Source organism: Lineus longissimus, chromosome 11 (genome assembly GCF_910592395.1).
Source record: "Lineus longissimus chromosome 11, tnLinLong1.2, whole genome shotgun sequence".
In the NCBI taxonomy this organism is placed as follows: Eukaryota; Metazoa; Nemertea; class Pilidiophora; order Heteronemertea; family Lineidae; genus Lineus; species Lineus longissimus.
The window spans coordinates 15951694-15964837 of record NC_088318.1 but is presented as its reverse complement, the minus strand read 5'-3'; the positions used below and the strand labels follow the sequence as shown (position 1 = coordinate 15964837).

At 43.4% G+C, this 13144-nt stretch overlaps 2 protein-coding genes across 6 annotated transcripts in view; one reads left to right on the top strand and one right to left on the bottom strand.

The window, feature by feature from the left end:
- Positions 1-269: 269 nt before the first annotated feature.
- Positions 270-3810, top strand: LOC135495757 (uncharacterized). 2 transcript variants are annotated; one of them, XM_064784645.1, is made up of 6 exons: positions 270-358; positions 643-848; positions 1126-1264; positions 1473-1609; positions 1994-2171; positions 2534-3810. In XM_064784645.1, the coding sequence occupies exons 1-6, from the start codon at positions 338-340 to the stop codon at positions 3161-3163; spliced, it is 1311 nt and encodes a 436-aa protein (XP_064640715.1). In that variant the 5' UTR covers positions 270-337; the 3' UTR covers positions 3164-3810. The 2 variants fall into 2 exon arrangements, with proteins under 2 accessions (XP_064640715.1, XP_064640714.1); XM_064784644.1 differs by having other exon boundaries at positions 276-370.
- Positions 3811-7610: 3800 nt separating this feature from the next.
- The window catches only part of LOC135495391 (ras-responsive element-binding protein 1-like), a 50548-nt gene continuing 45014 nt past the window's right edge, over positions 7611-13144 (bottom strand). For all 4 annotated transcript variants that reach the window (XM_064783947.1, XM_064783949.1, XM_064783948.1 and 1 more), the window contains 5 exons: positions 12430-13090; positions 12022-12195; positions 11555-11823; positions 10739-11381; positions 7611-10464 (listed from right to left, as the gene is read on the bottom strand). In XM_064783947.1, the coding sequence (XP_064640017.1) occupies positions 9977-10464; positions 10739-11381; positions 11555-11823; positions 12022-12195; positions 12430-13090 (2235 nt within the window). In that variant the 3' untranslated portion in view covers positions 7611-9976. The remainder of the gene's footprint in view (positions 10465-10738; positions 11382-11554; positions 11824-12021; positions 12196-12429; positions 13091-13144) is intronic.

Here is a 13144-nt window from a genome sequence, read left to right as displayed (position 1 = left end):
AGACATAAATGTGAATGGGAAATAAACACGTGCCAAGTGGCATTTTTTCAGTGGATATGGATCATTTGATGCTTGCGGCCGGCGGATGGTATACCAAGTTACATCTCACTGACTCAAGTTGTGAGAGTTCAACATCTTTTACCTTTTAGCTTTGGGGACATTTAGAACATTCTTCAGATGCCGTGAAGGCTGTCTTCACTGACCCTTGCGGCAGCAATGGAATTGATTGTGACTATAATACCGACTGCAACAACGATGTACATTATGTACATGGCTCCACTTTTTAATGCAGGAAGTTATAGGAAGCTCATTGAAAGACGATGCAGCCTGAAATCCAATGAGACAGTGCATTAAAGGAGTAAGTGAGAAGGTGTGTAGTGGGTAGTGTGCCAAATTATCACTTTCTTTTGTCATTGCATTTATTTTTGATGCCAAACATTCATGCAGTGTAGTGCCAGTGCAGTGCATATCATTTTGTCTTTTGGGGGGGGGGGGGGGGGTCATTCATGAGACCATGATTGTTACTGTGGGGTCCTTGATTCGAAAGATTTCTCTTCCTCTAGCTCTCTTTTGCAATTAGGGACTACTATCCAATGACTTTTCAAACAGTTCGTTCATGGATGTCATGTGATTCTTTTTCAGCTGATGGCTAAATCAGTAGCAGTTCTTGGTGGGGGAGCAGCCGGCCTGTGTGCACTCCGCCACCTTGTGAACAAGCCCAAAGTCTTCAATAGAGTGGTGGCCTATGAGCAGGCAAGCCAGGTCGGAGGGACATGGGTGTATACGGAGAAGGTCGGCAAGGATGAACATGGTCTGCCAGTCATGAGTAGCATGTACAGAAACCTTAGGTAAGAAAACATCTCTAGGCTTGAATAGGCAAGTAGGCCTAGGGCTTTTTGCATCTATTTGAGGCCCTCGCACCAGACACCTGTTTTGACAGTCTTTTTGTGGGTGGCTATTCTTTCTTTCTGGCAGAGGCTTACATTGTGAACCAGTTGGTAACTTCAACTCTACAGTTCTCTGATCGAGAGTGAGAGGGGTCTTTTGATAAATCCATGAAAAAGACACGTACCTTATCATTTTGAACACCCAAAGTGTTAAGATGCCATTTTTATAATATTTCAGAACAAATTTACCTAAGGAAGTCATGGCCTTCCCAGGCTACCCCTTTCCCAAGGAATGGCCGTCGTTCATGACACATCAACAGGTATTACAATACCTTGAGGATTTTGCAGTCCATTACAAACTAAAGGAGCACATTGAGGTAAAAGATCTTGTCTGCTCTCTTGCACCCTCCACATTACCAAATGTTTCAGAAAGCATTTTTAGGTGTCCTGCGACAAAGTCATGCAAGATACACGAAACACAAGTAAGTTGGGCTACTGGTGCCATATGAAAATGAGCGGTTAACAGGCCTTGAAAACTATTCAGTATTTGGACGACAATAAATCATCTTATATGTTTACTTTCAGTTTGATACCATTGTTGAGAAAGTCCATCCCATTCAGTTTGACGGTAAAACGAAATGGGAGATTCATACCAGAAACACCATTGACGGAAAAGATCAGACCACACGGGAGGAGTTTGATGCAGTGTTTGTCTGCTCAGGGTATGTTCAGTCTTGTCTGGAGTCAAATTTATGGACACTGCTTCTATAAAACTTAGATTTAATATCAAAAGTATCATTTGATATGGACTAGTTTGACCTTCCTTTAAAACAAGTCGCCCCTAAAAAGAGGGCGACTTCTGTAGAACAGCGTCTAAAGCCTGGTGTACACCACCAAACGTCTTCAATCCTTTGTTTGCAAACATCACCAAACACAGAGTTGCACCCACACAATTTGAACAAGTTTGCTGGTATTTGGCATCAAGATTTTTGTGGCCAGCGGTGGTCTTTGGGGCCTACTTTTGCTAGGGCAGTCATATATTTGAAGTCAGATCCGCTGACGAACCCAACTAGTGCTACTTCACTCCTATCTTCTTCTTTCCGCAGGCATTTTTCCGAACCAATGATCCCTGACATTCCCAGTCAGGCTCTTTTCCAAGGTGACCTAAGCCACAGCCATGATTACAGATACCCAGAGCCTTTCACTGATAAGGTTGTCCTGTTCTTGGGAGCGGGACCATCTGGCATCGACATCGCTTTAGATATTGCCCCTGTTGCTAAAACGGTAAGGAAATGTCGTCCTACAACAGCATCCAAGGTCATCCCACAATTGTTTGTGATGTCCATGTATATCGTGTTCTGTAATAGTTCATTATATGAACCTTATTTAGTGGCACCATTCACATGCACTAGCTGATTAATAACGTCTTACCATGGTTGACAAGATGTTAATACTTGCTCAGCTTATCACTTATTGTCTTGTCTTTGTTGAAACCCCATAAAACACATACCAAGGTACACAGAGAGAAACCTAGTTGACATCACAAGTCCTATCTAATCTGTTGGGCTCTTTAAAACAGAAGAAGTCTTGCCTTTTACAACTTTAGATCTAGGTGTGATGTACAAATCATTTCTTGTCTATTTCAGGTCATCCTGTGTCACAACAAACCAGCCTTGCAATCACTTCTTCCTGCCAATGTCGTTCAAAAACCTGGTATCAAAGCAATCACCCGCACTGGCGTAACGCTCTTGAATGACGAGAACATTGAAATAGATGCGTTGATGTTCTGCACAGGATACAAATACACATACCCCTTCCTCTCAAGCGATTGTCATCTTGAGATCCAAGATGGCCGAGTTATGCCGCTGTATAAACATGTCATCCACACGGAACACCCATCGTTATTTTTCGTCGGGATTTGTCAGACGATATGTCCATTTCCAATGTTTCACATGCAGGTGTTATTCGCAGTTGCAAGTTTAGACGGAACGATGAAGCTCCCAACAAAAGCTGTGATGGATCAGGATATCATGAAGGACTATAGGTGGCGTATATCTGAGTTAGATTGGCCGCACCGCTATGCTCATAAAATGGGCGAACACCAGTGGGCCTATAACAACAGTTTAGCTGAATTAGCGGGGTTGAGAAAGGTTCCTCGAGTCGTAGAAAGTTTATATGATCATGTCCATCATATACGCACTATACAAGTTTGTGAATATAAGGAACACAACTATGAACTAATTGACGATGAACATTTCAAAACTGTGGAGAACTGAAGCCGTTTCTTGGCTTGGATATTGGCAACAGCTGACCTCAGGAAGAGGGTCGCTCCCAAAGAAGTGGTATGCACATCCATGTTCATAGGTATTTTTTAAAGCTTCAACCCACATTTCGTTCAGTGGGGTGAGAAGTGTAATGTGCCCGGCAACTCGTATGAAAGTCGGGCAGTTTTTCCAGGCCACGGATGTGCATACCCTTTCTATGTGAGTGACCACCCTCCCCTGGAGATGACATAATCACTTCCATATGACGTACATGTATGCATCGATTGAAATGTAATGAATTGCTTCACTAATTCAAATACGTCGCATATAAATGGATACCTACTCTGGTCATATCTGGGGTAGTGGTTGGCGTGGACAACCTGTTTAAAGCCCTGCACGCTGATCATGTACATTTGAAATGGTGCTCTCACCCTTGGTAAGATGGGTCTGCTGAAATATTCCTTTAAAATGTTGATAATCATAATAAGCCACTTAAAGTGCCTATTTTAGGGCAAGGGGCCAGCTCATATATTTTGTCCGTCGTTCAGATAAGTTTGATTGGATGTGTTAATATAAAAAGTGTATGCTAATAATTTGATTGTAAATGTAAATGGTTCTGGTGCAAATCCTTATAAAATGATATAATAAATAAATAATGATGTCCCAACTGAAATTCTGTTAATATTTGTTTTCATCAAATGATTGGAAAAGCCAAACAAGAAGTAAAGAAACGCTTTTACATTGATGTATCACCTTTACTATTCTAATATGAAGTGTGCATAAGGAGGAATATGATGTCTTATTCCAAGTCAAAGCAGCAGCTTGCAAAACGTCTTCATTATTTCCTCCTTATGCACAGTTCCAGTCGTTAAATTGATCTTGTCCTCACTTATGTCACAACTGTCCTTTTCCTGAGAACGACACTGTCACAACCAAACTCGTCTTTAGTTGACAGACATTGTCATTCCCTTCAAGTTGTGAAAGACGATTGGGGCTATTCCTCTTGCTACACCAGTCCGTAGGTTGTGAAAGACAGGGGACTATTCCTACTGCTACACCAGCCACCAGTTGTGGATGACAGGGGACCAAGATATGAAAGACGGCGGGGGATATTCTTCATGCTGCACCAGTCCGAAAGCTGTGAAAGGCAGGGGACTATTCCTTCTGCTACACCAGCTACCGGTTGTAAATGACAAGGGACCAACTTGTTTCAAACGACTTAGACTATTCATTTTGCAACAGCAGTCCACAGGCTGTGAAAGACAGGACTACACCTCTTGCTAGGCCAGCCAACGGTTGTGAATGACAGGGTATCAAGTTGTGAAGATGGCGGGGGTTATTCCTCATGCCATACCAGTCCGAAAGATGTGAAAGGCAGGGGACTATTCCTCCTGTTGCACCAGCCGTAGATGGTGAATGACAGGGTCCAAGTTGTGAAAGATGGTGGGGCTATTCCTCCTGCTACACCAGTCCACAGGCTGTGAAATACACAGGACAATTCCTTCCGCTCACCAGCAACCAGTTCTGAATGATAGGGGACGAAGTTGTGGTAGACGATTGGCGCTACTCCTCCTGCTACACCAGTCCACAGGCTATGAAAAACAGCATACTATACCTCCTTCTACACCAGCCACCAGTTGTGAATGACAGGGCACCAAGATGTGAAAGATGGCGGGGGATTCTTCATGCTACACAAGTCCGAAATCTTTGAAAGGCAGGGGACTATTCCTTCTGCTACACCAGCTACCGGTTGCGAATGACAAGGGACCAAGTTGTTCAGGACGACTGGGGATATTCTTCTTGCTTCACCAGTCAACAGGCTGTGAAAGACAGACGACTATACCTCTTGCTGGGAATCAACGGTTGTGAATGACAGGGTACCAATTTTTGAAGACAGCGGGGGCTATTCCTCATGCTACACCAGTCCACGGGCTATGAAAGACAGCGGATTATACCTCCTGCTACACCAGCAAACGGGACCAAGATGTGAACGACGGCGGGGGATTCCTCATGCTACACCAATCCGAAAGCTTTGAAAGGCAGGGGACTATTCCTTCTGCTACACCAGCTACCGGTTGCGAATGACAAGGGACCAAGTTGTGAACGACGACTGGGTCTATTCCTCTTGCAACAACAGTCCACAGGCTGTGAAAGACAGGGGACTACAGCTCTTGCTAGGCCAACCAACGGTTGTGAATGATAGGGGACCAAGTTGCGAAGACATCGGGGGCTATTCCTCATGCTACACCAGTCCACAGGCTATGAAAGATAGGGGACTATACCTCCTGCTACACAAGCCAACGGGACCAAGATGCGAAAGACGGCGTGGGATTCCTCATGCTACACCAGTCCGAAAGCTGTGAAAGGCAGGGGACTATTCCTTCTGCTACACCAGCGAAAGGTTGTGAATGACAAGGGACAAGGTTGTGAAAGACGACTGGGGCTATTCTTCTTGCTTCACCAGTCAACAGGCTGTGAAAGACAGGGGACGATACCTCTTGCTAGGCCAACCAACGGTTGTGAATGATAGGGGACCAAGTTGCGAAGACATCGGGGGCTATTCCTCATGCTACACCAGTCCACAGGCTATGAAAGATAGGGGACTATACCTTCTGCTACACAAGTCACCGGGACCAAGATGCGAAAGACGGCGGGGGATTCCTCATGCTACACCAGTCCGAAAGCTGTGAAAGGCAGGGGACTATTCCTTCTGCTACACCAGCTACCGGTTGCGAATGACAAGGGACAAAGTTGTGAACGACGACTGGGGCTATTCTTCTTGCTTCACCAGTCAACAGGCTGTGAAAGACAGGGGACGATACCTCTTGCAAGGCCAACCAACGGTTGTGAATGAAAGGGTACCCATTTGTGAAGACGGCGGGGGCTATTCCTCTTGCTACAACAGTCCGAAAGCTGTGAAAGACAGGGGGCTATTCCTCCTGCTACACCAGCCAACGGTTGTGAATGACAGGGTACCATGTTGCAAAAGAAGGCGGGGGCTATTACTCATGTGGAAGACAGGGGACTATTCTTTCTGCTACACCAGCCAACGGTTGTACAAGTGAGGGTAACAAGTTAGTTGTGAAGACGGCGGGGGCTATTCCACTTTCACACCAGCCACCAGTTGTGAATGATAGGGGACGAAGTTGTGATAGACGGCTGGCGCTATTCCTCTTGCTACACCTGTCCACAGGCTATGAAAGACAGCGGACTATACCTCCTGCTTCACCACCCACCAGTTGTGAATGACAGGTGACAGGGGACGAAGTTGTGAAAGACGACTGGGGCTATTCTTCTTGCTACAACAGTCCACAGGCTGTGAAAGACAGGGGACTATTCCTCCTGCTGCACTAGCCACCAGTTGTGAATGACAGGGGACGACGTTGTAAAAGACGGCGGGGCTATTCCTCTTGCTACACCAGTCCACAGGCTGTGTACGACAGAGGTCTCTCAACCAGTGGCACGTGTAGCAGTCCCAGTCTTTTCAACCTGTGGCTGGTGGAGCAGGAGGTTCAGTTCAGTTCATCTCACAACCTATGACTGATGAAGCAAGAGGTATAAACCACAGTCTTTCACTACCGGTGACTTAGTTACTTGTCTTGCACAATGAGTGACTGGTGAAGCTACTCTTGCCCGAAGTGTGGCTCATGTCACAGGAGGAATAGTGGCCTGTCATCGCCCAAAGCTTGTTCCCCACTCTCTCACAACCTGTGGCTGATGTAGCAGGTGGTATTGCTGCGAGTAGTTCACATTTGCAGCTGATGTCACAGGAGGACCACTCCACTGTTTTTAACAACTAAATTGTATCTCACAACCTATAGATAGTGGTGCTGGTTGTACCTTGGTCTTTCACAACCAGCATCATATTGTCTCTTGCCTTTCATGTCCAGTTGCTGGTGTAGCAGGAGCAATAGTCCCTGTTGTTTATAACCAGTGTCTGGTGTCTTTTGGCTGGTGAAGGTGGCAGAATATAATTGTCCCTCGTCTTTGAGGATTTTGGACTGGTGTAGCAGGAGGAATAGTCCTGTGTATCCTTTTTATGGTCGAGATGTGATTCAACCTTTTCATGGTTAAGGCAGAAGTAATTGTCCCTTGTCTTTGAGGATTTTGGACTGGTGTAGCAGGAGGAATAGTCCTGTGTATCCTTTTTATGGTCGAGATGTGATTTAACTGTTTCATGGTTATGGGACATGAACATGGTTTGGTGGACTTCTGGCTTCCTTATTATGGGGGAGAGGCGACTTGGTCAAGGGGTAGGTGTGTGGTTCACTTTAGTTTGGCCACAGCTCAATGGCTCAAGCAGTCTTCCTTCTTAAATGTGTTTCATAGCAGGCCAGTGACTGTCCATAGTTAGGCCAAGTCTTCCATCTTTGTTTTCTATCCATCAGACACAGATGTGTGATGCTTGCAAGCAATCTATTCTGAGCATGAAAAAGTGACCAGAACACAAATATTACTGAGAAATTACTTTATTGAATAATTGTTATGGAATGATCATGATGTAGCAAAGGCCTTCACAAATGCTGTGAGTTGCCCGACAAAATAAACTTGTCAGATGCCTTTTTCCTAAAGACACATATTTCCTGATTGAAAATAACTTACTAATATTGATATTATATTACATCTGATTAACTATAAATTCTGGATAAATCTTTAAATAAATCAAGGAGAAACTACGTATTTACACATATACAGGTGAAATTCTACACATATACCGGGAGAAGTCATGATGGACCTTCACCACACCCAAGCTACTGCAAGCTTATATAAATTCATAAGAAATTTGATCGCAGCAGTTATCATATTCATGGAGGGAATGATCAACTTTTCTTTCATGAAAATTACATGATTTGAAATTAACTTCATAGTTTTACAAAATATTCACAATTTCAGTCATTCTGATGAAAAAATGTTATTCACTGCATGTCAGTAAATGTAGATGAATCAGAAAAGAACATGTTATATTTGTCAGGTGCTGCGACTCTTTTTAATGACACCTAATATATTTCACTGTCATATTCCACTGTAACATCGTGTCTGTAGATACTGTGCACCACAGTTGACAGAAAAAGACACTGCACTTACAAACACAAAAACAAATTTAAATCTGACCGATTTCAGATCAAGAACTATTGATAAATCTATTTGACTATTACGCAACTATACATATTTCAAATCTACTTTATATACATTTTACAAATGGACAGATAAATAAGGGAGGGCTGGCACACCTTGGACCAATTCAAATGAATAACCCAGTTTAGTCGGTGTCACGTTATATTGGGACAAAACCATGTACATCAATACACTGGACATTGTGCATGATACTGCTCAATACAAAGGGACATCGACTTTTAATACGCTATATCAAAATATTTACAGTAATATACAAAAATGTTAGAGAAATACAGAGGACACTGGTAAATTCAACTGCTTGCAAAATTAGTGAAGTTGCTTTATGCACAGCAAATCTGAACCCAAAATACACCCTTGTGCATTTACACAAGACTAATTACGCTACTTGAATTATACTAATGCTATAATATTTGGTTGAGATCAGAAGTAAGAGATACTTTGTAATACAAGGACAGGTATTTTGTTAAATTTTACTCGCCAATGTTTGTTTACAGTTTGAGTTTAACCTGTTACCATTAAGATCAAGTTAACCAGTCAAGTTGATTCAAAGATACCACAACTATCAAGAAAAAGTGATAAAACTTTCGTATCAAAATTTATGAACAATCAAAATAAATACTTTCAGTCTAATACTACCATACTAACTCTTGGAAGAACTAGAAAAAAACGAATTTTAAATGCTGATAGATATCAGCAAACCATAAGATAGAAGGGTTTTAGTGCAGCATATCTAGGAATTAAAAGGGTACAGAATATGGAAGGCGAAATACACAAGAGCTGCTGAAAAAAATCTATCAAGACTTTTGAATGTTTGATGAAAATAAAATGGAATGGAAATGGTGCTGCCATAATTACAAAACAGTATTTGGCAGATGCGGGCAATAATGGAATGGATATGAGGAATACTAGAGCCAACTGTCTGCAATCAAAAGAACTCTTCAGAAGCAGACGTTAGAACAACAACAAACTTTTCTCATTAAATTAATGAAACATCCACTGAGAGTCATCACAACTTAAAGATGGCCGCCCGAGTTGTGCTGTCTTTAGGTTGTCATGGCAACAAGCAGACGCATCAGTACAACAACATTATTTGATCTCACAGCAGTAATATGCAAAACTTTGATACATCTGTACAAAATATACATTTCATAATCCTATATTTATCACTCCCTGGAATTTAACTTTGGACGGTTGTGATCTTTAATTGCACCATATGGAATGTTTGCCGAGTCCACTTTAACCCTTTAAAGAACAGGTGCGACTTCATGAACATCATGTTCCAAATGATTGCTGTACAAATGGTATGAACAGTAAAACACAGAGTTGACAAAATTTTCCAAGAAAATATTTTTCTTGACAAAAGCATGTCACCACGAACCTTGGTTAAAATGGACTCCATATACTTTGACACTAGCTATAATAGTTATTTGCTTCACCACTAGTTGTCAATATCAGCAGAATTGTCACTTTTGGTTGGTAGATGGTCACAGTACATCCCAAAATAAATCACTCCAAGCGACACTCCAACATTGTTAAAAAATCGAGTCTTATATGATACAATTGCATTATACCTTTAAGGTGACACTTTTTGGGGACGTGCTGCAATTGTCAACCAATTTCTTAGATTAACAGGTAACAGTCTTTTTCAAAGTCTTTACCAACTGGTCATTTGAATTATGCACAAAGAGTTTATTTTTCCATGCCCAGCATTACCGCAGCGGAACTAGAATTAGCAGAGTCCAGCATCTCATCAAGAGCACTTTCATCAACACCGAGAAGATTACCAAGCAGGTCGCTGTCTCCTAGACCGCCCAAGCCCGCCATTAAACTAGATGCTGCTCCGTCACGAGAGGCAGGACGGCTGGACGGTGTTGAGTTTGAGGACGGCGTGACAGATGCTTGCGGGCGTGGCGGAGGTGGTGGGACCATGACCGGAAGATGTAACGGTGGGTAAGGAGACATCATGTACTGATCTTTCTCCGGCGTTCCGATTGAGTGGCGGCCCTCGCTCACGTCGTTGAAGGTCATCTCAGATTTATACATATCGTTTCCAAACGGACTTGAGCGTGGTTGGCGTATGATGATGTCACCGTCCTGATGTTTGCGACGATGGCGCATCATGCTGTGCTTTAGTGTGAAGTAACGACCACAGATGTCACATTCAAAAGGCTTCTCACCTAAAAAAAGAAATAGACAAAAGATCAGTCAATGATGAGTTTGACGAGTGACATGGGAACGCCTACATGTGCACAGATCTTGTCTGAACTTGTTGACTTGGATTCTGACTGTACACATGAGTAGCAAAGCCAAGTGGGCCACCTAAAGGCAAGTGAGGAGGTATTCATAAGTACTCCATTTAGGATGTACCTGTTCACTCCCTTGAGGAAGTCGGAGCAGAAGTCTCTCCTTTATATGGTTGCCTTCAAAACAATTCTCAAGTGATCAACGTACCTGTATGTGACCTCATATGTCTTCTCAAATCCTGCAGCGACCAGAACTTCTTGGGGCATAGCGCACAAAACACCTTCCTCTCAACGGCCAAGATCGAATCATCACCCTCTTTCTTGATCTCTTCAATCTTATCATCAGGTTCCGTAAGTTTATCCATCACTTCAACGAAGTCGGGAATATCATCGATCTTGTTCCGTGCCTTTAAACCGATCCAGTCGTCGTGATGTTTCTCGTCTTTGTGCTCAAGGCAATCACGTCGGGACTGGTAGGACGCGTCGCAAAGGTAGCACTTGTATGGGTAGTCGATATTATGCTCTTTCAAGTGGCGCAGCAGCATCTTGCGTGTTGCAAAGTGGAGTCCGCATTGCCAGCAATCCAATATCTTGTCGACGTTGTAGTTATCTCGTTCTGGATTGATGATGGTCCTGCCACCCGGGGATGGGTGCGGTGATGGTGTCTGACTCGGTGATACAGCACGGATCGGAGAGACGGGAATCATTGGGAGCGGGCTGCTGCTTACGGATGCATTGTGCTGCATTTGCTGTTGTTGTAGAATCCTGCGGGTGATGATGTCTCTGTCAGACATCATGTCGTTTTTGGGGAGAGACATCTGCATCATTGGGGACTCATTGTCATTGGTGTCCTGAAGACAAGGTGAGAAAATAATTAGAGGTGTTTAAATTTCTAAAGAGTATCATTATAGGAATCTGTCAGTCAAAATCATGGAGCTTTTTGGAAAGAAAGAAAGTTCTCTTGACACTATCTTTAGTATTCAGAGAAGTTCTAACGAGAATGACATGGGTACACGGTACATACCTTAATGACCTTGACATCATCCTCGTCCTCAATCGTCTCTTGGTCCGACTCTGTTGCCTTGACAACAGAAATATTAGTCGTGTCGTCCATGTCCCTGGGATCCATTTCCTCACCATCACTGTCGAGGTCATTGCTTCCAAAGGTCGGCGGAGTAGGGTCAGAGCTGTTCTCAGGATCATGGTCCCAGCGCTCGAGGGAGGCCATGTTTTGAACATTGGCAGGAGGGTCACTGTCAGGATGCTTGGACTTGTAATGCATGATCAGCTTTTCTGTAAATCGATAAAAGAACATTAAACTTAAAATATCCCAGTACAGCCTCCCTTTATCACCTATCAGACTTGCGCAAACTTCTCTCTGATAACTCTGATAGTTTTCGTAAAAGCATTATAGTTGGTGCCTCGGAGAAACCCCAAAATACTAGAAAATGCAAGAAGCAGACATTAATATAATTATGTTAAGACTCTTACCTGGCTTGGAGAATGAGCTGAATACACATAGCTGACATTTGTAAGGGCGATCCATGATCTGGCGTGTGTGTGGGTTGTTTGGGTTCAAACCGTGCTTTCTCAAAAGATGGCGCTCTCTGTTGGATTTCGTCGAGAAGTGTACAGAGCATTCTGGACATTTGTATGGCTTCTGGCCTGCAAGAGACAATTAAAGTCAATAATTATATATTTTTGCAAATATTTCATTCAAAAAACTAAACAAGTTGGTTAGGGATGAACTAAAGATGTCCATTTGATGCTCATGGTCTAAGTACATGGCATATATCCAATAACTTAATATATATTGTGCATTCTCATATCATAATAATGCTGTTGACAGGTACAGCTACAAATGTTGTTGGCCTAATCAACCACAGAATCATTAATTACCTGTATGAGTGAGAATATGTCTTCGCAGAGAACTGATCCATGGGAACGTCCTGGTACAATAAGGACAGGCAACTCGGTTTGGAGCGTTGGCATACGAGTTCCTCTTCTTCTTCATCTTATCAGGGCTGTCAGTCCCGGAGGAGTCCTGGTTCTTCTCAGCACTATTTGGGCTGACCGAGGTCACGTCTTCACTGCGATCAACCTTGGTAATCTTGATTGGGATCGGAATTGTCCGATCTTCGCTGTTGGGATCCGGGTTGTTGAAGAAAACTTGGAACTGATCCGATGATGTTGTGTTGAGGATTTTTGAAACGGAGGCCAACTCGCAGTTCGAATCAGAGCCGGATCCGCTGCTGTTCACCTGTGGACCGTCAGTTGGTGCGTCTGCTGCTTTTTTCTCTAAACTTGGCTTGCGGAACTGACCAAACTTTGGCTTCAGGTAGCTATGCATGGCACTTCCTGTAGCTTGGCGTCTCTTGGCCATCATCTTCAGCGTCGGAGGGACAAACTTGCTACGGAGTGCAGCATGGAGTGAGCCGGAGTCGTTCAGATGCCTCGTACGTATGTGGATGTCAAGGTTCGTTTTGATCGTGAATCCAGCGGGGCAGAAGGTACATTGGAAGGGACGATTAGTGGTGTGGGTCCTCATATGTAGGACAAGCTGGAATAAACAAAGAATAGGTAAGAAATAGGCATCTTTTCAAGACAGTGGAAA